The following is a 26,239-nucleotide window of genomic DNA, read 5'->3' as shown; positions in this document are numbered from 1 at the left end:
CGTCGTGGTGAAGAGGGAGCTGAGTGTAAAAGCGAAGCTCTCAATTTACCGGTCGATCTACGTCCCTACCCTCACCTATGGCCACGAGCTGTGGGTAGTGACCGAAAGAACGAGATCGCGGATACAAGCGGCAGAAATGAGCTTCCTCCGAAGGGTGGCTGGCCTCTCCCTTAGAGATAGGGTGAGAAGTTCGGCCATCCGGGAGGGGCTCAGAGTAGAGCAGCTGCTGCTCCACATCGAAAGGAGCCAGCTGAGGTGGTTCGGGCATCTGACAAGGATGCCCCCTGGGCGCCTCCTGGGTGAGGTGTTCCAGGCATGTCCCACATGGCCCCGGGGCAGACCCAGGACACGCTGGAGAGATTATATCTCTCGGCTGGCCTGGGAACGCCTTGGTATTCCCCCGGATAAGCTGGAGGAGGTGGCTGGGGAGAGGGAGGTCTGGGCCTCTTTGCTTAGGCTGCTGCCCTCGCGACCCGGCCCCGGACAAAGCGGATGAAGATGGATGGATGGATGGATAACAATTAGCTAATGTTGTTCATGAGACTAAAGTCATATCACTTTGGTAATGTAAATATAATATGGCCAATATTATAGTTATTATATTAGTCATTATTAGCTATTACAGCAGTGAACATGAACTCTGTGTCAAATACTGAGCTTCAGTACAGATTCAAGTTGCAGTTATTTACATGTCTTATCACCTTAAATCTTCACTCAAAGACAAGTATATACGAATGACTGCCAAATTTATTTGCCACTGAAGCAGAAGGATGGCATCTGAATAAAACCTCTCTTGACATGCCTAGATGACATTAAAGCTTGGTTGGCTCCAAACTTTTTAAATTTGAATGAAAAGAAAACAGATTTGTTGGTGTTTGGACCCAGTGGCCCCTGTGAGTCCTCTTCTTTTGATTTGGAACCCCTGGAAGTTTATTTTAAACCTGTTGTTACTGCCCTTGGTTTTAAGTTGGACCAGTCCAGTTTTTATCATTTAAGGCGACTGGCAAGAGTAAAATCTTTTCTTTCTAGGCAGCACTTTGAAACCGTGATCCATGCTTTTATTTCTTCCCCTGTGGACTACTGTTAAGCACTTTATGTGGGGGTCAGTCAGGTGTTACTCTGACGTCTGCAGCTGGTTCAAAATGTATATTGACAGTGCATATATAGGTGTATCATATATAAGAGACAAATGTTGTTCCTTCAGTATGTTGGCATTACTAAATTTGGCTCAATGCTTACATACATGTGTAAAAAGAAAATGTACAAGCTGTGATAACTGTTTCTGATAAAATGAAGAGTAGACTGATACATTAAATATTCCTTTATTGGGTGAGAAAATCAGACCATGTCATAACTGCTTTAAGTCATACAGAATAGATATCAGAGCCTTAAACAGGCGGACTTCTACTAAATGGGTCAAACTGGGCAGAAGGTATACAAACACATAACATCCTTATAGAATATGATGTAACACTACAGATCAACTTACCTCAGAATATATAAAGCAAATAAACAATTACAGCAATATGATGCAACAAACACAGCAGTGCTACTAATCCAAAATACTCAAAGCTTCATAGAAGTGAAACAAACATTTATTTTTAGCTCTATTCTGCTGCTGATACATACTTTATTTTTCTGAACATTAAACTTGTTGCTGCCTTTCATAGTGTGTAACTTAAAGGCCCTGAGTACTTTCTCCCACACTGAAAACACTGGAATGATAAAATTATTTGAACATTACCTAATAAGACTGTTTCAGGACAGACAATAAGTTATGTTAAACTTTTTTATCAGTCCTTCACAAACAGGGAACAGTCTGTCTATTCTCTCCATCTGTCAGCTGCTGCTGGTTCTTCCTCCTCCTCTTCCTCACACACTGCTGAGTTTGTCCTGGTGGATCATCAGGGGTGCAAAGCCTCACAGATGATGTGCAGCAGTGGGTCCCTCAGTCTGTCCTCACTCTGGACACTTGCAGGTGTCACACATAGAAATCAAATGTGTGATAAGCTGCAGGATTCAAACACAAGTGTAACTTATAAATACATGTTCTTCCTTTTTTACACAATCAACAGAGAGAGAGTGCAGGACAGACAGACAGGTGACAGTCTCAGGTGTACACACTGCTACAAAACAGCACAAAAGAAGGAGGATTTAGTTTGTGTTATTACGAAACAGAAAGAGTTCCCAGATGGTACAGTGGACACATGTGTGACTCCTGTGATTAAAGCATCTTTCTTTCAGCTTAACGAGTGAACTGTCAGCTCGTTCAAACACACGTTAAAGTCCGTTTGGCTCGACACCACTGAACAGAGGCAGCAATATAACATAGCTACCATTAACAGTGCAGTGAATCCTGCTTGTGCCGTGATATTCAGGACTGCAAACCGAGCAGCATTCACTGACTTTCAGCTTGTTGTGTTTGTGGATATATGACTGACTTTAATTATCCATAAAATCATCACAATCTCTGTAAGATTAAAGTCAACTATTGAACGGCGTATATTTTGAAGTAAAGGCTTTAAAACCAAGTTAGTACAAACGTCGCTAATGTCACATAACTTTCCTGACATGTGGCCAACACTAATGTTTTAATGTTCTTCATTATAAAAACATTTGCGCATAAATAAGTGACATAATATTCACGACTTACTTCTGAAAGTTTACTCTTCGTCCGCTCCGCTTCCGCCGTTTTTTTTCGGCAAAATTATCCACACCACCGCTGCGCTATGAAGTCTGGGATATGTTGGGCCATGAAGGCTACACCGACCAATCCTTAAAATTCAGGGAAATTAAGGACGCATTTGAGGGCCGCATTTCGAGCAGCCTTTGAATTGGGACAGCCTTCGTCGTGTCATTGTGACGTAATCGGCCTTAAAATGCAGCCTTTAAGGCTGCAGACCCCAAATCCGGTCATTGGTACTTCCTGGCTTGTGTAGTTACTAGGTAACAAAAGCTCAACACTGCCCCTAGCGTCCTGGAGCACTTCCGTTGTGTTTTGGAATTTGCATGTGTTTTGGGGTTTGCATGTGTTTTGGATTTTGCAAGTGTTTTGGAGTTTGTACGTGTTTTGGAGTTTGTACGTGTTTTGGAATTTGCATGTGTTTTGGGGTTTGCATGTGTTTTGGATTTTGCAAGTGTTTTGGAGTTTGCACGTGTTTTGGAGTTTGCAAGTGTTTTGTCTCTAGGGGCCACCGTAGTAATGTGACAAAATGTGGAAATGTTCAAGGGGGCCGAATACTTTTGCAAGCCACTGTATATACATATATATATACACATATATATAGTTATGAGATTAGGGCTGCCACGATTAGTTGACTACTCACGATTACGTCGACTATCAAAATCGTAGACGACTAATTTAATAGTCAACGCGTCGTTTGAAGCTTCGTAAGATCCAGACCCAGGAATATGTAGCAGGATTTAAGAGTGTAATAACAGACTGAAACAGAAGATGGCAGCAATGCATCTACAAGGATGCCAGCTGCCGTTAAACGCCAAAGAAGAAGAAGAAGAAGTAGAAGAAGCAGTCTCTGATATAATAGCTGTGTCCAAATTCAGGGTTCGCATCCTTTGGAGGAGCGACGCGACAAAGGCTGTCCAAATTCAAAGACTCCTCCAAATGCATCCTTCATTTGCCCAGATTTGAAGGATGGGTCGGGTGTGTTCTTCATGGCCCAACCTATCCTAGAATTCAGAGTGCGACCCAGCCAATTCCAGTTTCCAACAATGGCGACTGCTACTTAGTTTTAACATTACTCTTTCTGGGTCACAAAATAAACTTTTCAGGTATTTTCAGGCAAAATGTAGCTGTGTAAACTTCAAATATCTGCTCGATTTATCAAGACATTACATATTTGCAAAAGTGCTTCAACGTTTACGGAGACGTCTGTTACCCACCAGCTCAACAGCTGACCAGGTGGTCAAGGCTCACTAGAGCCCGTGAGAACAGCAAATACCCGGCACATTGTTTTCAAAACCCCTGCGGTCTTTCACTACTCAGGTTAAACATGATATATAAGTCACTTAGATAACTTAAAAATGTTATAGTTTGGCTTTTTTTCAGAATTTTATTTGTTCCTGAGTAAATCGATTTGGCTGAGATTAAAGTTATTGTTTTCACACAGCTGAATAAACGTCAAACAGAAAACTGATTAAACAGAAGTATGAGATGGTCGAGAATTTACTCCAGTGTCCTGTTATATTTTAGATAGCAAAGAGCAGACGGCTGCATTTATTAAATTCCACCGAGACAATCGGCAAATTTCATTAAAAGTTCAATAAACTATAATCTGCTCTTTATTTTTAGTTGGCACATACCTTAAGCACTTCGAGTTGTAAGCTAATGATAGTTATATGGAGATCGACAGACCATGTGACTTTCGTGCATTGCATTGTAGGTACGAGTGGCAGCAAAATCAAAACACTGCATCGAGTGCTAGCATTTCCAGCACCGGTAATCATTAATTCTGCGGTTTTAATCCCTACTTGCATTTTATTTGCCCCCAAAACAGTTCTGTACAAAACGAAGGAGAACACAGCAAGTCCGTAAAAAGGCAAAAAAAAAGGTACGAGGAAAAAAATCTAAGGAGTGAAAGGGTCAGACCCATACGAGCATACAGAGTGGACTAAAGACGTTAGCGTGCTGCCCAACTTTCATCACGCTCATATTTATAATGATATGGTCCTAAGTGTGAGTGTTGGGCTCACGAAATGTTTAGTAACTTCCCTGCAAAGAGCCCAGGTCCAGTTTACTTTGGTGTATCTATTTTCTGATTTAGACTATTTCATTTCACAGCTGTTGTTAAAATTTTTTCTTTGTCTCCTGTACAGGCCAACGCAATCTATTTGTCTTTTCAGGTTGTAGTATTACACAACATTAATAATTAATTAAATTTATTGTCTTTATATATAACTGGCATTATTGTTTCATTTTATTATAGAATCTTAAAAGAAAGAGGCAAAATTGTATTCCATTATGCTTTATTAGCTGCTTTGGTGAAAAACAAATCAGCACTGCAAAAGAAACAAAGAAAACCATTTCAAAACAACATACTGGAAAACAGTTATTCATCACTTGATTGCTTCTTAACCGATCAAATCTCGCTGTGGTAGTGCTTTAAACTCGGTATGACCCAGGTTGATAGAGGGTGCCCGGTCTGGATTGCATTCCAGCATTTTGTAGGCTGGTTTGCCTACAAAACACAACAAACATTAGCCCGCAAAGCCACAGTGAACAAAGCAGCATAGCGCAACGAATTCAGTTCAAATCAATACAAGACTTATTTGTAACCTACAGCAACAATTATGTTATGATAAATTACGTATTAATTACAACAAAAGACTTACCTTCGTGGAAATGCTTGGAGCAGACTAACATGTGAGTTGGAGTGTTCTGGAACATTATATTTGGTCTTCGAATAGTTGCAATCCAGGCCATCCATCACCTCTTTGTGACTTCGGAAACATGACCTGAACAATTTGTCTTCCACGACGGAATCTGATAAAAACCGATCTCTTTACCCGTCGGCTTCCCGCGTCTCTCATGCTACCGGCTATGGCAGTAAATAAAAAAACAACTTATTGCCATTCTTTGTGTTTCTGTTTATCTCTGTGTGACTGTTGTCTTGTAATAATCCATGCGCGCTAGTACCACTGCCACTTGTACCAACAATCCTTTGCGGTTTTACCCCGGAAATGACGTCACATTTTCTATCTCTATAAGGGCAGATGCATGCTGGTGCAATAAGCGATACGTTTCACGTCCAATGGATGCATGATCTGACTAGTCGACTAATCGTAAAAATAATTGGTGACTAGTCAACTATCAAAATAATCATTCGTGGCAGCCTTATTTGAGACACTCACAAACAAACAAAATCACAGTTTAGTGAAGCGGTAACGGAGCCTGCTTATGGGAAACCGTGATCTAATTAGTTTTTTTGCAATAGTAAGTAATCGGATTACAGTAATGCGTTACTTTTAACGCGTTACTGCCCATCTCTGTATAAATATACATGTGTGTGTGTTAAACTACAATTAAAATTAAAATTGACATTAAAACTACCTTAAATGTTAAAAATACACTGTGTGTTTAGAAAAAACTACACCGTTAAACCGTTAAGCACAGTGGTGGTAGCATCATGCTCTGGGGCTGTGTTGCCTCCAGAGGAAATTATGCCCATTTGATTCCTGTCGATTGGGCAATGGATATGGACTACGAGTCCATGACGAGAGTGCAGAAGCTTTTGACCAGAATCAGATGCAGAAGTTACCAAAAACATACTTATATTCTTACAATCTCACACTCTTGCTACTCAATTCAAAAGAACTTCAAGCTGTAACTAAGATATCTGCCAGCACAATTATAATAAGCCAAACAAGAATTTTCCACCCAAACTGCAGAGCTCTCCCCAACATGTCAGCAATAACTGCGTTCCAGATGGCAGCTGGTTCATGAACACTCCTCATGCATTTGGAAAAGAACATTTCAGTCTGACATCAGCTTGCTGCAGTACCATGAGTCAGTTCATCTTCTGGGTGTTTCACTTTAGATTTGTGCTTCTGCAGGGATAGTAGGTGCAACAGCTCATCTCACCAACAGGAGCCATCAATGACGTTTCAACTAAAGGTCGAGGTCAGGAGAGGGAAGCAGGTTTTAATTTTCCTCTCACTGTTCGTATCAGATGTCAGAACTGAATTTGATAAACAGAGTGAATTTGCAGCATATCAGCGAGGATGTTTTCCTCCGTTGCAGTCTCACTGTCTCAGGTTTTTTTTTACATCAGGTGTGTGTTTACATTAAAATGCTGTGTAGCACAACATCAGTCTGAGTTCATATCAGGATTCACATTAACCTCCTCCTCTGCAGATTGCCGCACTACCTGATGGGGTTTAGATTTCCAGGAAATTGTTATTTGAGACAGCTGAGGCCATGTGCCGTGAATGCTAACGTTACTGTGCATTTATATTTCCAGCACACAGAAGCAGGTAAAACAGTCAGACTATCAAAGCAGATCAGTTCAGAGACAATGTTCTTTAGCTCAACTATTTTTTCTTGTGTCTGGCAGGCATCGGATTCATCAAATCCAAATAGCTTTCTATTGGATTTCACCAGTTTTCCCTGTCTCAAGGTGAATCAGCTCGTTCTGGAAAGAGAGTTTGACTAATGAAGATAAAAATCTCCCGAACAGCTACTAAACTGACATTCCTGTTTTTAAGTGATTGAGTTTAAGGTCAAGAACAAACCTCAAGTTTTCAAGGCAACACAGAGAAGATGACAAAATCACAATTTCCATTTACTGGGGCCAAATATTTGAAGGCAGTGGTTCTTAAGTCCAGGTGTAATTTTAGGTCCCAGAGTGGGGTGTGGGGTTAGTTGAAAGGAATGCAGAGTATTTCAACTACAAACTACAAGAAGTTGGGGTGATGATCACATATGAGCTGCTGAAAGAGGTATTTTATTGGTTTCTTTTCTTCCTAAATACACTACTCATAATAAATTGAATCCAGTGATAGGTTTCAGAAAAGGTAGGAAAGGAAAGAACACTGGAAAAGTAGTTTAATGTTAGAAAAAGAAACTGACAAACAAGCAAACTTTGTTGTTTCCAGATAGACTGCATCTTTGACAGGTAAGGAATAGGAAGGGTTTGGGATCGGGAAGACTGTGTGAGTAAATAGTGCCACATTTTAGTTGTAATGTGTCTCAATGTACAACTGCAAACAATTTGAGGATTGTATAATTTATTTAATTATGTCCCATTCAACTATAGGGAATGCAGACAAGGTTGGGCCCTCGGATAGCACTGCACAAAAAATATACATAATTCTTCAAGGAAATCATCACATAGGCACAATAATGCCTCTGAAAACCATTCAGTGATCAGTGTTCTTCACTGTTCCATCCATGGTTATCCAAGTATAATTCGCGAGGGCTGCAGTCTTAGCAGAGATGTCCACACCTCTCCTCTCCCCAGTCACCGCCTGTAGTTCCTCTGGGGAACACCGAGGCCATAAAAGCCAGCCAGAGACATAATCTCTCAAGTGAACCCTCTGTCTCCCTTGTAGTCTGCTCTTAGCTGGGCATGCCCAAATCACCTCACCTAGGAGGCATCCCAGTCACTGCTTCTCAAAATGTATTTCAAAAGATAAATGTAAATGATATATAGAGCTGAATATCAAAGTATATATCAAATATATCAAATATCTGATATCAAAGTATAAAATGACATTTACACACAACTTACTCAACGAGCAAATAACAGGCTGACATTTACCCGAAAGAAATAAAATGGAAACAATTTGACAGTGCTAAAAGCAAAGAGGTAGATTACTTAAATTACGCCCACATAAATTACCCATCAAATTAAAACCAAACACTTTTCACAGTCAAGGAATCAGGTGACTATTGAAATACATAAAACAAACTAAACCTCTCAGAAATCAAAGCAGTTTGTTTTTGACATTTTCTTGTATATTGCAGAAAGAAAAAAAAAAGAATATCAAGTAAATTTTGTCATCTAAATTTTGACAGAAGAGTTAATAGTGAAACAGATTAGATGTCAGAGGCCTCATTACATCTGGAGTAAAACAAAAGCAGCAGCAACAACAACATGACAGTAATTGCCAAGCATGGAGATGGGACTATAATGTAGTCAGGATGCTTTGCTGCAGCTTTCCACGTCTGAAGGGCAGTATTACAAAGTAAAGTTTGGACTTCAGATGGTGTAGTATGCTGTTCTGGGTGAATACGGCCACATAAAGAAAGGAAAATGTCCCTGTAGCCAACGAGCTGCATTAATAATGCAGACAGACTATAATAAACTCACCACCTCATGCTGGTTTAGGGATTTGCATCACTGCTTTGATTTGGACCGTTTACTTATGGACTAGCAGAGCGTAAACCAACACAGGCTGCAAGGATAGCCAGCTCTCAGTTAATGGGAGCTAAACATCTGAGGGTTCATGATGCCAAAGTTTGAACTGCTGTTGTGTAAAATAAAAACAAAATAAAGTGATGTGCAGATCTCATAAACTCATATTTTTATTAAAAGAAACAGAACATAGAAAACATAAGTTTAAACCGAAAAATTCCCCATTTCAAGAAAAGAAAAGAAAAAACTCTAAAAAGTCAAGTTTACCACTGTGCAGCAAATCGAGCGCACCTCTCTGCGTTTCGAACACGCGTCACAACAATTAAGAGGACCCGAGGGAAGCTCGGAAAGCTAAGCAGAAGTTATTTGGAGAGGAGAGTGACTGCTGTTGGTTGAAAAGAGAGGTAAAAAAAACTTCAGTGGTGTGGAAACATTATGGGTTCGCGGAGTCAGACGTGGATCAAGTAGACATAGTGTAAACTTTGCTACGGTGTCATAGCTGCACCACAGAGCAACACTGCAAAGTTCACTAAACATAGATCTTTACATTTTTCATTTATTCCTTATACTGCAAACATTTGCACTGTTATCAGTATTTGCACACTATTTTATATTATTTTTTAAAGTCGTTATTCAATACATTGTTATTGTTAACCCTTTAAAGCCGGTCAGAGCAGCACGCTCCGTTTTGTGTAACTATTTTTAAATCCCTGTAGAACCTGAACCGCGTAAGCTAGCGCAATAATTTTTTTTGCATATGAAACCAGAGGAGTTGTACTTACATCTTATGCCATCAGCTTATCCTCGGTCACGGTTTCCTTCCACATAAAGCTTTGCAAAAATTGCATAAAAAGCGCTTGCAGGAACAAAAACATAATACTCCAGAAACACGCTTTGCCGATCTGATCAGCTGTTCGTAACACTTCCGACATTGAAAAAGACGTCAACGCGAACTATCGCATATCCGCCATTTCCTGCCCGAAACCGGAAGTGACGTCATTTTCGCGGAAAATGTAGTTTTTTACTTGTAGGCCTTAAAATCCTATACTGGTGTTTTTATAAGTCATGTTTGACTTTTCTGAATAGTTTCTGGGATGCTTAGGACTCATATTGCACTGCTGGAAATAGTTTATTTTGATGCACATGCTGTTTTCTTTGCAAATTTGTATCACAGGATTGTTTTTCGTTTTTCCTGCAGTATATAAAAATTGCTCTATCTCCAAAATAAAACTATGAAGACACTCAAAATAAATTTCCTGTTGTTGTAAACTATTTTTTGCAATTTTTTTGTATTTAAAGTTTTGAGGGATAAACCTCTTAAATTTCTCCAAGTAGAAATATATGTAAAAAAAACCCAAAAACGATTTATTGCACTTTTTTGCTATTAATGTAGTTACTTTGGACTTAATGCATACATATTATTAAAATATGGGCTATAACAGTTGTATTTATGTATAACAACTTGAAATGCTCCCAAAAATGGCACTACAGCATGTAAAAAAAATAATATAAGCTCTGGCGGACTTGGTTCTATGGTAGGTCTTAAAGGGTTAAATAAATATCGTCAAATAATCGAGATCTCAATTTCAGTGAAAATAATCGTGATTATCATTTTTGCCATAATCGAGCAGCCCTACCTGACATCATCTAGATGGGAGCACATGTTGCTCTAAAATGTGTTTATATCTTTCAGGATTGATGATGGCTATCCAGATATGCAAGCTGACAATTCTATAGGCACTAATGCACTTTTGAAATGATTGTTGATAACAAGCCGGATGGCCTTTCTCCCTTTAGTCTGGAGAATGTGGTATCCATGTTTTCCAAAGAGAATTTCAAATTTTGTCTCACCGCAGAATGTCCATTTTAAACAACATGATCCAGACAAGACACTTCATGTTCCCATATGGCTTCTTCTTTGCATGGCAGAAACCTAACCTGCATTGTACACAGCTTGGTGAACCATGTTCATGGTCAGTGATTTCTGTAAGTGTTCATGAGCCGATGCAGTGATTTTCATGACAGAATCACGCCTGCTTTTGATGCAGTGTTGGCCTCAAGGATCATATCCAATACTGATTTTCAGCTTTGTCCTTTGCAGACATAGATTTTATCTATTTGTATTTATATAGCGTCATATCACAACAACAGTTAACAATCTTCTAGACTCACTAGTGTTGCCACAGGTCGTCTTTAGTTTCTAAAACAGCCCCACCTTGAGATTCGATTAGCTGGTCTATCCTGAAGCCAAAAAGCTGCACCGTCATATGAGTCAAGCAGTGAGAGGTGGCCAAAAGACTCCTTATTCCCTTATTCTGATTAAAAACATAGTTTTCCTCCTCAGTGAACTATTGTAAATATAACTGTGTATTGCTAAATAACAATATTGAAAAGTCATGTGCTTATTGTAGATTAGAGATGTAAAACAATGCATTATATGCCTATCAGTAGTTTGGTCCACTGCCTGCCAAATCCTGTACTTTGCAACATCAAACTTAAAACTAACGATGGGTCAGACATAGGGCTGGGCGATGTGACCCAAAATTCATATCTCGATATTTTTTAGCTGGATGGCGATATATGATATATATCTCGATATTTTTTTAAGCCGTAAGGTAAGAACAAAAAAAGAGTTCTTAGTCAAAGCTGTGTCCCAGATGTCACACAGGCACTTTTATTAACATACAGCGCAGATCAGGGGTGTCAAACTCAAATACACAGTGGGCCAAAATTCAAAACTGGAACAAAGTCGCGGGCTAACGTTAATATTTATTGAAATATATTTATTCCTCCAGATATAAGAATGAATCTTTTCTTATGGACTAAAACACGTTTTGCTGAAAAACTGAATATGGAACTAGCAAAGCTTAATACTAAACAATATATATATATTAGCTGCATAATACCAGTAGGCCAGCTCTAATAGTAATTTGGTATGGCTTCGCGGGCCAAATAATTAGGCTCCGGGCCAAATTTGGCCCGCGGGCCAGAGTTTGACACCTATGGCACAGATGTACATGAAGAAATTACTGAAAAATTAATTATCAGCATTTATTAAATAATAATGCTCCATAAATAAAAGAAAACAATGTTGTTTTTGTGCATAACAAAAAGCTCACAATTGTGCAGTCAAAATGTAAACTAACAGACCCTGACCATAATAACAAAGACAGATTTCGCAGCTGCTCTGTTCCCAAGTTCTACTGCGTGACTGACAGCCTGGAGTTTGAAATCTGCTTCGTAACCGTGTCTCTTATGGTCCTTATACACACACAATACGGTAATATTACGTTGAAGCACTGTACGTATTACTCTGCGACGCTCCGGACTACGGTAGCCGTAATGCTCTGACAATCCATCAAGCGGTGCAGCTCCGTAGCTCACCAAAGTCTAACTAAAACATTCACTGACAGATTGCTGAGCGCCGTGTACCACCTAAAATCGGTTCGCGGTCAGTAAGCACACCCAGAATTCATACATAAGGCGAACAGTCGATTTTTGAGAAAATGAAAGGATTTTAGGCCATGCATGTCGTTAGCGCGGTTAGCTCGCTAACACGTTGATGCAGTCCAGCCCCACGCACGGGGGCGATTCGCGGTAACTCGTTAACAGAGATTTGCCGTGTCCATCTTGTCGTTGCCTGCAGGTGAAGCGATGGGGGAGGAGGGGGAGTTGTGTTCAGTGAAGGAGAGGCGAGGCCGAGTAAAGTTGCATAGAGACAAAAGTGGACAAAAGAGAGGCAAACTTGCGGCTCCACAAGTATAATTATAACGTAACATAGACTATATCGATATAAACAATATTGTCACATCTTATATCTCGTATGAAAATATATCGATATTTTTTAAAAACTCGATATATCGCCCAGTCCTAGTCAGACACTCTACCTTCCCCCTTCTTTACTGTTGTAACCACGCTGCATTTTGTTAGCTCCATTACCAACAGGAGGAATCTTGTCTTAAAAAGTTTTCTCCCTTATTGTTTTACTGCAGTCACATCTTCTAATGCCTCGTCATCAAGATCTGTCCACAGTAACAATCATTAGAAGTCAATTTTCAACCAGTTCAAGGGGTTTGGCTTACTATTTATTATTTATGACACATTCCGCTGATTGCCCGTTCCCCACACCTGTATGACAGCTTCTAAATCTAAAGCAGTTCACTCCAACAGCACTGCCATAACATCTGATAAAAAAAAGCGATAATCCTACTTTATGTTTATTATTGAGGTCACAGTTCAGGATGATGGTGTAATGAGCTCATATTTAAAAGGTGTTCCTTGAAACAGTGTAACCATTTTATGCAAATTAATGCTGTGTTTTTCAAAAAGGTTACATTAACTTTACTTTTTCTTTATGATCATTTCTCATGTAAACATCAGAACCATGACTGACCCATGATTAACTAATAAGCATGTTATATGACATTTGAACAAATGGCAGAAAGAAAAGTAAAGTGCCATCCTCAAACATGCACACAGAGCCTCCCTGTTTGATCTCTGAACAGCTGTTACAACAGCTGCTACTGTATATTCACCTGGAGACTTTATCAAAAAAGGAACTCAGCATTTCACAGTTTTTCCTGAGATTTGATATCCAATATTCTTTTCTTTTGCCCACATTTCTCAGTCATATGTTAAAATGTAAAAGTATCTTCTCTCAGGGCTGCTGGCAAGAAATATCCTTGCTGTATTTTGCCTAATTGCAAAATAAACAGGTTACAGACATGACTTTAAGCACAAAATATGAATTTCTGGAGATATTGTGTCGCCATTGCCTAAGATAAGATTTTTGGAGTGAGAGGTGAAAAAAGTTTGAGCACAAATTTGCCTATTTCGGATTAAATTGAGTTTTGACTTAAGTGTCTCCGAGCAGCCTCCTCTTGAGCTGCAGTGAGGACATAAATACTTTACATGCAGCAGGTTGGTATGCAGGTACGGGCTAATTTCAGCACGGAGGGGACAAGAGGAAGGCTGCCTAAAATCCTCTGGGCTTCTAGCCACCCTTTGATGTCTCCAAAACAGTCTTTGCATAAGGAGATGCTAGGGGAAAGCGGTGCTCCATGAATAATTTATCATTTACCGGCATAATACGAGTCATCCTTGCTGGCACGAGTAGTGCGACAAAATCTAGATGGTGTAAAATATAAAAACACAAAGGCAGTTTGAGTAAGTGAAGCTCGGGGTTGCGCAAATGACCAAATAATCCAGCTGAGGGTCAGCAGTGTAGGGATTGATGCTGTTTGAGACGGGACAGGTTAGCACCGCGGCGTCCGTTACTGAGCAAGACGTTGTGAGCCAAACTCTGTATTAAATGCGAATAACTTAGGACAAAATGCTTTAGATTTGTGTTCCTGGTAGATAAAATACGACATAATGATACTATATGAAACAATATTAGACACTCTTCAGTTCCGCGTTATTATTGTGAACAAAGCATGGAGCACTTTAGTACACTTCTGGATATAAACACAAGCGCTGCTCACTGAGGCGGAGTAGTTTACTGGGAGAAATCATTGCGGTGCGGATGAAAAAAAGCGGTTATTTATTTATTTATTAATTTTTTTTACAAAAATGGAAATTAAACTACGCCGAATTCAAAAGTGGGTTTTAATATTTAAAACTAACGACAGGTAAACCTGCAAAGGCCATGCTGCTTCTGGCAACTGGTCTATCCTGTTAAAATGCACTTTTTCCCCACTTGCTTTTAGTTATCAAGATAGCGGAAAGTTGGGAGTAACCGCGGCCGCCTCTCCTACCGTCATATCCTTGCTCCCGCTGTAACGATACGGTTCCGTCCCTGTGGAGGAGGATGGAGGACGGGTCCTTCACCCGGCTGACTCTCCCTGCCGGCGGGCGGGGCACCCTGAGCCCGCTGCAGCACTGGTAGCACACCGCCCATGCCTGCTCCTCGTTGATGGGCTGCTCGTAGGACTTCAGCACCTCCTCCAGAGACAGTTCCCGGGGCTCCGCCAGGTCCCGGGAAGCGTCGCGGTCCGTGGGGGCGGTCACCCGTGGGTCCCCATCCTCGCCGCTTCTGTTAGTGGATCTGGCCATGGCTGCGATGCCGTGGAGCCCATTCTTTACTCCGCAAGCACCGGAGCCATTGATGCTGACCGTCTCACGGCCCAGTCTGCTGTGCAGTCCGCGGCTCAGACGTCTTCAAGTACCGCAGCTGCGCCTCGTTATCGCAGTGATGCCGTCAACTTCGCCACCGGAAGCGCAGCGTTTCCGGATCACGTTTTCAAACAATAATAACTTTTCAAAGTAAAATATTTTGGAACCGGTGTTTCAAAGGGTTTTTGTTTTGTTTTGTAAAAAGCCAATCAGAAGACCTATGCGCATAAAGTAAAAAGAAAATAAGCAATACAATTAAGATCTGTTAGTTTTTAGTTATTTTCTTCTGTACAATATTGTATAAACGTCTATAGTCACATCTCATTTTGTTTTATTTTGCTTCCAAGAATGTCTATGCATTGCATCTGGCCCTTCAGCAGATCCATCTACTCTTCAATGAAATCTCATCTGAAATAGTCTAAGTGGGAGTCAAGAAGCTCTTCTTAAGGAAGGGAAATAGCTGAGGTATTCCAGATTACCCAGAACTGGACTAAAAATGAGTGGCAGGTCTGATGGAGTGATGAAATTGTGAGGCAGCATTTTAGTCAATGGTGTTGGAGATCTTGTTAAAACTGATGGAATTTTGAACACAGAAATGTACCATTAGATTTTAATATCCCATGCAATTCCATGTGGAAAGCAGATTAGTAATGATTGGTAATGGCTTCATTTTTCAGCATGACACAGCAAACACAATGGCAATGGAGTCAAAGGTATGCGAGATAGAAAAACACACAATGTAACATCTTTAGTCATGGATTGGCCTCCTCAGGACTTGGCATGTTAGTTGAGCGCCACAGTGTGATGAAGAATAATGTTCAACTGACTTTCAAGCTTGTTAGAATTGCAAACCTGACAGAGTCAGCTAAACTTTATGTATTACTTTATACAGTATTTCCATGTGTGTTTGCAAATGTTTGTTAGCAGGCAGGGCATACATGGAATGCCATAACCAAGTGCATACTATACAGAAACATATGGCCTGGAAGTCCTGAGGTCAAAATGTGAGATGCCCCAAGATTGGTGGAGACTGACCAAGCTAAGATCCTGTGGGACTTCCAGATACAGGTGGAGAAAATGGTGGTGGCTAACCAACTGGGCACAGTGGTGGTAGACAAACAGAAGAAGATGAAATAATGATGTAGCGGTTCCAAATAACAGCAAGATCAGGAAGAAGAAACACGAGAAGCTCGAGAAATACCAAGGGCTCAGAGAAGAGCTCGAGAAGATGTGGAGGGTGAAGGTAACGGTGGTCCCAGTGGTAATCGGAGTACTAGGTGCAGTGACTCCCAAGCTCTTCGAGTGGCTCCAGCAGATTCCCGGAGCAACATCGGAGATCTCTGTCCAGAAGAGCCCAGTCCTAGCAACAGCTAAGATACCCTCAAGCTCCCAGGCCTCTTGTAGAGGACCCGAGCTTAAAGGATAGACCACACGCAGGGGCGAGAGGGGAATTTTTAATATATATATATTAAGAAGGCTAGCTCAATATTTTCCCACCATTCTAAATTATAGACTCTTTTTATTCCTTTTTTTCAAAATAGTATAACTTGATTTTCTCCCAACTTCTCATATGCCAGCTCATCGGCATTGCATGTATTTACCTAATATAAATGGTGTAGGGTTCTCCCAAGTGGCATCATGAAAGCAACTTGATATCATTTAATAGTTTTAATAAAACAAATTCAAATGCTAACCACTTTGGAATATAAAATAAATATTTTTCAAATATTTTTCTTTTGAAATGCATATTTTTTGTTGTTGTTTTTCATGTATCATGTTGGATTTAAACCAGAAAGAAAATCATGTTTTTTTGAGTGGTGAAAACAAACACTTGTAGAAAATAAGTAGCTGCCACAGCTCTACTTCTTCTATTATTGAAGCTTGCAAGCCACTAAAGTACAAAAAACAAACAAATCATTTTTTGCCCTTCACAACACAATATTTCAGGTAATTATCACTGAATTTCTAACTCAAAATTGAGAAAATGTTGATTTATTAAATAACTTCCATAAGACAACAACAGTTTACCACTCCAGCTCTGTTTAGCTGACTCTGTCAAGTCTTTTGAAAAGCAGTGAAAAGTTAGACACTATCTCTACGTTTAAGATCAGGCTTAAAACTTTCCTTCTTGCTAAAGCATATAGTTAGGGCTGGTTCTGGTGGAGATTTCTTCCTGTTAAAAGTGAATTTTCCTTCCCACTGTCGCCAATGAGCTTGCTCTTAGAGGGTCATATGATTCTTGGTTTTTCTCTGTATGTATTATTGTAGGGTCTATGTTACAATATAAAGCACCTCGAGGCGACTGTTGTTATGATTTGGCGTTGTATAAATAAAATTGGATTGAATTGAATTTTGGAATGAATAAGTCGAAATTTACCAATAATAAACCACTGAGTTCTGTTTAATTATTCAGCTAATACCATTGTAATATAACTTGGATTTCTTGGTAATATAAAGCAGGTAATGCTGGCATCACCTTTGTCAAACGGATCTGGCTGGTGTTCAGAGAAGAAGAATGATCAAAGAACCATTTATTTATTTTTAGTTTTTCTTTTTAAAATTTTCTTTATAAAACCTGCAAATGACATATTTAAATATCAGTAAATTGTACAGACAGCACGTGTTTCAGGCCTTTTTTTTCCTTTTAACTGCTGCTCTGTAGTAAAAATTATTTCTGTTGCATTTATGGTCCAGTGAGTGTGGGTATCAAGAAAGTTGTTTTATTTTATTGCACATCTGTGCACATATTTCAGGTTCTTTCTAAATGAATATAGCTTTGCTAACTGGATATTCAGAAAAAGAATACAAAATAAAAATTATATTTATTAGTGACTCAGCCAGCAGATGGCGCTGCAATGTACGTTAAAGGCTAATGAGACACCCTTATCATCCTCTCACAGTGTGAAGCCATCAAACTTCTTAGTAACAGACTCAAACACACAGGAGTGTATGGCAACATTTATTGCTGTCATTAGTCTCATTTAGTTTCTGACTGACTCGTCTTACAAAGTAAAATAAAAACAGAAAACACAGCAAGTTTTCACTAACATGTAATGAATAACACACATTGTTCCACACTTTATCTCAAATCGAGTCAGGACACTAAAAAATAAAACAGTGACGTAATCTGTCCTGGTGTTTTTAATACTTGATCATTCCTGCTTGTGCTCAGATGTTTGACTCTTCACAATGACAACCACAAAATATGTGCACCCCCCCGCACCCGGTCCTCCTGTGCCTTGAATCATATTTGTACAATTACTTTTGTGGGTAGATGCTCAGCTGTGATTGGTTCCTATAATTAGTGGAGGTTGGTCCAAGTGAAAAAGCCATAAAGTTTGGTGAAGATCCGCATTGATAAGATATTCCAAAAAGATCTCTGTCAAACTGGTTTGGTCCGGTGTTCAGAGGACAACAATGGTCAAACAACCAGATACTTTAAAACACAAAATCTTTATTTGAAAGCAGGTTTATTATAAGTTGTCATTAAATGTACTTATATACATTCCAACCTAGTCTTTAGTAAGCAATCTATAATTTACAGGTCTTTCCCAAATCCCAGGACTCACCCACCACACAGCAAGTGATTACCAAAGGGATCACAAACCACGGCACACAAGAAAAACCCACAGCCACAAGGGCTCAACCAAAAGGACAACAAACAAAGGCCACTGAAGTATACAGGGCCAACACCAATTATTATGGAACAGGAAAGCCCCTGACGTTAGCCAGGAATTGCTTATCAACCTCTAACCAGGTGAAGAATGAGGAAAGGGGCTGATGAGGGAAGTACTAAAGGGTAAAGAAGGTAGGCCTAAATTTGTCACACAGGAAAAGAAAGAAAAGAATCAGTCATAAGATAGATACGATACTCCAGTAAGATCTTTATCAACCATCTTTGCCCAACTGGTTTGGTGCAGTGTTCTGAGAACAACAATGATAAAAAAAACAAATGCTTTAAAACACAAAATCTTTATTTGATTGCATGTTTATTAAATGTTATCATTAAATGTCCTTATAAACCTTCCAACCTGCTACTGATAACAATAATGACAGTAATAAATATAGAAATAATAAAGCTAGATAAGAAATGAACTCCAGCTAAGATGCATTTGAATCTTATGTCTGAAAAGAGAGTAAACATTTTATAAACAATTTTATGAGCTCAAATTTAATCAGAATGACATCTGTATAGGGAAACTGTAGATTTGAAATGAGTTTGAGTTGTGCTTATGGACTTCCCCTTTCTTTTAACAGCATTTCTATGTATACAGCATGTAGGGGAGTATTAATAAATCATTGGCGAGCCATATATTATATCATGACTGAAGTGCAGCTTTAATTGAAGGTTATTTAAAAAGTATTGCATTACCTGGTTAGGAATTACAGCTGTATTCTATAGTCTGTCATTTTCAGAAGCATAAAAGTAATTTGATAAATATTTGACCGGTTGAGGCTTGTTTCTTCATTATGTTGTGACAGATTAAGCTGATAAAATATTTGGAGTTGGTCTCAAGGGTTTGGTAGCATTTCACTAAAATGCATGAATGACTGAGATTCAAAGATATGTCAGCTGAAAGGAAAGAGGGTCATTGCTACATTAGCATCAGTGGCAGAGTACCAGCAGGATCAGCAAACAGATTCATGAAACTGGAACCATCACTGGCCAGAATCTGGAGATGTTTGAGCGAACTGCTGTCCATCAAGGAACACCCATCGCACACGCTCCACTGTACTATGCTACTGAGGCAGCACGGCTCCTTTCCCCCCCTAGACTTATTAAACCCTGCTGCCAAGAAAAACGCTTGAGGGAATCACTCCTAACATTCTCTGTGAGACTATTTATAACTTCTTTCTTTGACAATGTTACTTTTCACCGACAGGACATACCTGTTTCCCATGTGAGACACCCATCAGTGCCATGGGTGTTCACCTGTCAGCGACAGGAGTGTTCACCTATGTTTCTTTATTTACCCCCTAATTTTAACATTAACCGTATAACAGGAATACGACAAAAATGACCAGTTTGCATAAAGATACAAGTACATGGTATATTATTTGTTTGTATTCAATTAAATTACTTTTGTTGTCTTTGGTTTCTGGTGAAAAATAACTTGACTCACTCATGATAATTGCACAGCCACGTCTTGCAGACACACACATGCTATCAAAGAGCACATCCTTAGAGCTGCCCTCTTGTCCAAACAGTAACTTTATGATTGCCTGCAAACAACACATTTAAACATCAGTAAATTGGAGAGACCAGAAAAAATGGGCACTGCACTTTGTTTAAAAAAAAAACGAAAGACAGACAATCTCTTGACTCAGCAGGTGTTTCCAGCCTTTTTTTTCTTTTAACTGCTGCTCTGTAGTAAAAATAATTTCTGTTGCATTTATGGTCGAGTGAGTGTGGGTGTAGGAGCCATAATTGAATGTATTGAATTCTGATGATCACTGGGTTTTTATTTGTTTGGTTGTTATGGGAGTCACGTGGGTGCTAGCGGTGACATAAATGGGCGTTGTCAGTCTGTCATTCACTGGTTTTGATTTTGACAGAGAGGAGGGCTGGGTAGCCGTAGTTTTTGTTGACCGCTGCACAACATGTTTCGCTTCGTTATATTAGAGCCTGTGACGTTGTAAGAGTCTGGATTGGGATCCGATGACATTACTCTGTAAACTCTCAAAGCACTTTAATAAACAAGCAAACAATTCCACCTCTCGCATTATTGCGTAAAGTTGACAGCGCGTCAGGCAAATAGGCAGGCTTCATCCCCGGCCTCTAGCGACTGTGGAAGTCACTACATGTGGGTATCAAGAAAGTTGTTTTATTTTATTGCACATCTGTGCACATATTTCAGGTTCTTTCTAAATGAATATAGCTTTGCTAACTGGATATTCAGAAAAAGAATACAAAATAAAAATTATATTTATTAGTGACTCAGCCAGCAGATGGCGCTGCAATGTACGTTAAAGGCTAATGAGACACCCTTATCATCCTCTCACAGTGTGAAGCCATCAAACTTCTTAGTAACAGACTCAAACACACAGGAGTGTATGGCAACATTTATTGCTGTCATTAGTCTCATTTAGTTTCTGACTGACTCGTCTTACAAAGTAAAATAAAAACAGAAAACACAGCAAGTTTTCACTAACATGTAATGAATAACACGCATTGTTCCACACTTTATCTCAAATCGAGTCAGGACACTAAAAAATAAAACAGTGACGTAATCTGTCCTGGTGTTTTTAATACTTGATCATTCCTGCTTGTGCTCAGATGTTTGACTCTTCACAATGACAACCACAAAATATGTGCACCCCCCCGCACCCGGTCCTCCTGTGCCTTGAATCATATTTGTACAATTACTTTTGTGGGTAGATGCTCAGCTGTGATTGGTTCCTATAATTAGTGGAGGTTGGTCCAAGTGAAAAAGCCATAAAGTTTGGTGAAGATCCGCATTGATAAGATATTCCAAAAAGATCTCTGTCAAACTGGTTTGGTCCGGTGTTCAGAGGACAACAATGGTCAAACAACCAGATACTTTAAAACACAAAATCTTTATTTGAAAGCAGGTTTATTATAAGTTGTCATTAAATGTACTTATAAACATTCCAACCTAGTCTTTAGTAAGCAATCTATAATTTACAGGTCTTTCCCCAATCCCAGGACTCACCCACCACACAGCAAGTGATTACCAAAGTGATCACAAACCACGGCACACAAGAAAAACCCACAGCCACAAGGGCTCAACCAAAAGGACAACAAACAAAGGCCACTGAAGTATACAGGGCCAACACCAATTATTATGGAACAGGAAAGCCCCTGACGTTAGCCAGGAATTGCTTATCAACCTCTAACCAGGTGAAGAATGAGGAAAGGGGCTGATGAGGGAAGTACTAAAGGGTAAAGAAGGAAGGCCTAAATTTGTCACACAGGAAAAGAAAGAAAAGAATCAGTGAATAAAAAGATTTTGTTTTTAATTCCTCACATGACCTGTAGAAATAGATTGATCCTGGTTTTCTTTGGTCACAACTCCAAGACTGTCTGAAGAAGGTGAATTGAATGGAAAATACTAATAGTACCACTATTACTACTGCTACTAACAATAAGGACAGTAAAAAATATTGAAATGAAAAAGCTAGATAAGAAATGAACTCCAGCTATGATGCATTCAACTCTTACGTCTGAAAAGAGAGTAAACAATTTATGAGCTTTAATTTAGTCAGAATTATATCTGTATAGGGAAACTGTACAGGGTGGGCCATTTATATGGATACACCGTAATAACACGGGAATAGTTGGTGATATTAAAGTCCTGTTTGTGGCACATTAGTATATGTGAGGGAGCAAACTCCTCAAGATGGGTGGTGACCATGGTGGCCATTTAGAAGTCGGCCATCTTGGATACAACTTCTGTTTTTTCAATAGGAAGAGGGCCATGTGACACATCAAACTTATTGGTAATGTCACAAGAAAAACAATGGTGTGCTCGGTTTCAACGTAACTTTATTCTTTCATGAGTTATTTACAAGTTTCTCTTTGTTGACAGCTATTGACATGTCGAAGAGGTTAACACGTGAGGAGCGGATCGAAATTGTGTTGATATCTGGTGAACGCAGTAACCGGGTCATTGCAGCAGATTTCAATGCAAGACAGCCTACGAGACCACCCATCTCCCATGCTACAGTTAGCAAACTGCTTGCTAAGTTTCGTTAAACTGGTTCAGTGTTGGATTTGCCAAAATGTGGACGCAAGAAAACTGTCACTAATGAAGAAACATCAGTGGCTGTCCTAGCTTCATTCAGCAAGAGCCCTCAGCGTAGCACTCGCCGCATGTCACTGGAGAGTGGCATTAGTCGAACATCCCTTCGGTGGATATTAGTTACTCACAAATGGCACCCTTACAAACTCCAGCTACTGCAGCATCTCAACGAGGATGACCCAGATCAGCACACAGAATTTGCAGAATGGGCAAAACAAAAACTGGAACAGGACCCTCAGTTCATGCAGAAGATTTTGTTCAGTGATGAGGCAAACTTTTATGTGAATGGTGAAGTTAACAAACAAAACTCCCGCTATTGGTCTGACACTAACCCACACTGGATGGATCCCTCCAAGACTGTTGGAACAAAAAAGTGATGGTTTGGTGTGGTATATGGGGTACAACGATAGTGGGTCCATGCTTCATCTACATGATGATGTGTTTCCCTCTTTATGCACTGAAGCTGGCACGTTCCCTGAGTTTTTCCAGCAAGCTGGTGCACCACCACATTATGGGTGCCAGGTCCGAGCATTCCTAGATGAACAGTTTCTTGGAAAGTGGATTGGTCGTCGTGGGCCAGTTGAATGGGCCCCAAGGTCTCCCGATCTGACCCCCTTAGACTTTTATCTTTGGCAACTGTCTATACAAGATGAGCAGCACCTGAAACTACGGATACTGGATGCCTGTGGTAAATAGCCTGTATTTGTATAGCGCTTTTACTAAGTCCCCCCTAGGGACCCCAAAGCACTTTACATACCCAGTCATCCACCACATTCAAGCTACAAGCTGCCCTGCGCCATCAGCCCTTCTGCATTAGTTCTTCTTCACAAGCATTAGTTAAGTTCATTCCTAAAGGCCCATCAGCTTGAATGTTTTCCTTGTCTCCCTGCTTTATCACTCCTAATTTGACTAGTCAGATAGTTAAATCATGTGTTTGGGTGATCAGAAACATTTGACACCAAGTTAATACTGCAAATATACACAATCAAAGTTATTACAGTTATCAAGGATGGTTAAGTTGTTTTAATAGGGAGAGAAGGAAACACTAAGCATTCAGGAGGGTAAGCCTGTAGGGGTCAGTAACCATAACACTGAACTATGTTCCTGTTCAGCTCTTCCATGAAGATGTTACATTTTTAAATTTTTGTTCTTTCTTCGTAGATTAAGCTTCTGGATTCATCGCTGGTGATACTGACACATAGTCAGTGCTCCTGTGTGGCAGGCGCTGTTATGTGCAATCACACAGTGGCACTGCTCTTCCAAACAGCACACTACTCACAACTCAGCGTGCCGGTTGTCCCCCCTGTGCATAGCTGCACGGAATCTGAAAAGCAATGGCACAAGCCACGGACAGTGATAATTTAAATGAGGTTAAAGTTTTTGAATTAGTCCATGTTTGCATATGAACAGCAACACCATCCATAGTAAATGTGTCTTCTGTTAGGGTGTGAAGCCAGGACCCATCAACTCCATGATCTTCACTAAGCCGGTACCAAATAGGATGGCCCAGACTGGAGTACGGTAATTAGATTTGTAAAATTTGGTTTCATGTTGCTATTTGTTCATACATACATGTGTCACAATTAGAGCTGGGCGATATGAGATTTTTTCATATCACGATATGTTTTTTTCATTTCAGGCGATAACGATATCTATCACGATATAAGCCAAATAACTATATTTGTAAGATTTAAATGTGCCGTTGCTCACAAGTAAAATGTGAAATAATCAGCAGCTTGTTTTTATCTAAATATTTATTTCCCATAATAAGTTCAAAAGGGTAGATGTACTTAAGGAACATGAGACTTTTTCAGATAAATAAAGGCAAATATTGCAAACTACACAAAAGGCAGCCGCTAAAGCGTTTAAGTTTCAAAACAGAACAAACGAAACAGACTACTAAATTGTCAATTCCACTTAGAAACAAAATATTAATTCTAAAAATAAATCTTAGTTTGTTTTACAGAAGAACAGACAAAACTGACTAACTTTTGTCAATATCAAATAAACTGAGAACTAAAAGGAAATTCTCAATCTCTCCTTGTTGTATAGCTTAGCTTTTCAAACAGTTTTAACAGTTACTTTAGTCTGACAAAAGCCGAATGACGAATTAGTGCTTCCAGTCAGAGACTGAGGCTACGTCCACACGTACACGGGTATTTTTGAAAACGGAGATTTTCCGTTTTCGTTTTAAAAAATAATCCCGTCCACACATAAAGGCAGAAATGAAGGAAAACGCTGCTATGAACATGTCAAAGCAGCAGGTGGCGCTAGATTCCTAACCGTGCAGAAATGTTGGCCAATCAGAAGTCTAGAAGCCTCAGTGGGAAAAAGTAAACAAAGCTGCGGCATAGAAGCAGAACCGAGTCGTATGTGTGGAGGGACAGTAACTGTGTGTATATGTAAGCATTTAAACACTGCAGAGAGTAGAATTAACAGTAACAGTATTGTAGAAATTCATTTCACCGAAACAATAACGTGGCGCACAGTGTGACGCATGCACCAGTTTATTGTATTTCCAGACTTGCTTTCGGCACAATTTACAGTGCACGCTACTCTGTTTTTTGTCAGACTTGAAATAGCCGAAATACCTTCACACTACGGAACTTCTTTGGCTCTTCCGTTCGACAATCTCTCCGGGATTGGAACCATCATCTGTTTTCTCTTCGGTCACGCTCGGTTGATTTTTCTAGTCGGCACACTCATTTCCTCCATTACGCGCTGGCTCCATTACCCGCTGGCTGCTTCCCAAACAAACACACGTGCGGCTTGGCACTTGTGCTGTACGTAACAAGTCACGCGACGTGACGCTGCGGCTGTGATTGGTTCGGCTCTGCGCTACTTAATTTAGATTGGCTGACCTTTTTTTTTTTTTTTTTTTTTAAGAGGACAAGAGCGGCGAGGTCTATCGCGATAGCTTAATTTCTCTATCGAGTAAAAGTTATATCGCGATACATATCGTTATCGTTCTATCGCCCAGCTCTAGTCACAATAGGTATTAATTTACATACAACATTACACTTTCTGAAGACGGCTAACTCAGTCATGTACATATATATCCCAGTCTCTAACTTATGCACTGTAGCATGTTGACCTATGTTTGTATCAGCCACTAGATGGCACTGTGTCGCTGCAATGTGTGTAATTCACTGGCGAGCAAGAAGCTCCACAGAAAATGGAGAAGTAGACGAAATAAAGTGGAATCGGAGCAGAGATTGGTGTGTGCGTGCAGTTAGTATGAAGCTCGGTATACATACAAAAACAACACATGGTGTCAGAGTAGCGGATTCTACGCATTCCCTCGCCGTCGGACAGCGCAGACATGGAGGCTTACGGCGTTCCCACACCGCGTATGGATTGGGACTCCAGCAACCTGCCCGAGGCATGGCGGCGTTTCAAGCAGCGCGCCGAGCTAATGTTCGCTGGTCCTCTTCGGGGGAAGGAGGAGGCAGAGAAATGCAGCTACCTTCTTCTATGGGTCGGTGAGAA

At 40.0% G+C, this 26,239-nt stretch overlaps 1 protein-coding gene across 1 annotated transcript in view; it reads right to left on the bottom strand.

Annotated features, from left to right (window-relative positions):
• spire2 (spire-type actin nucleation factor 2) overlaps positions 1-15,090 on the bottom strand; it is a 60,135-nt gene extending 45,045 nt beyond the window's left edge. Inside the window, exon 1 of the mRNA XM_026172629.1 lies at positions 14,630-15,090. Within this exon, the coding sequence (XP_026028414.1) occupies positions 14,630-14,927 (298 nt within the window). The 5' untranslated portion in view covers positions 14,928-15,090. The remainder of the gene's footprint in view (positions 1-14,629) is intronic.
• Positions 15,091-26,239: the final 11,149 nt, after the last annotated feature.

The sequence above is a fragment of the Astatotilapia calliptera genome, chromosome 7 (genome assembly GCF_900246225.1).
Source record: "Astatotilapia calliptera chromosome 7, fAstCal1.2, whole genome shotgun sequence".
Lineage (NCBI taxonomy): Eukaryota > Metazoa > Chordata > Actinopteri > Cichliformes > Cichlidae > Astatotilapia > Astatotilapia calliptera.
This window is presented reverse-complemented; position numbering and strand designations above follow the sequence as displayed.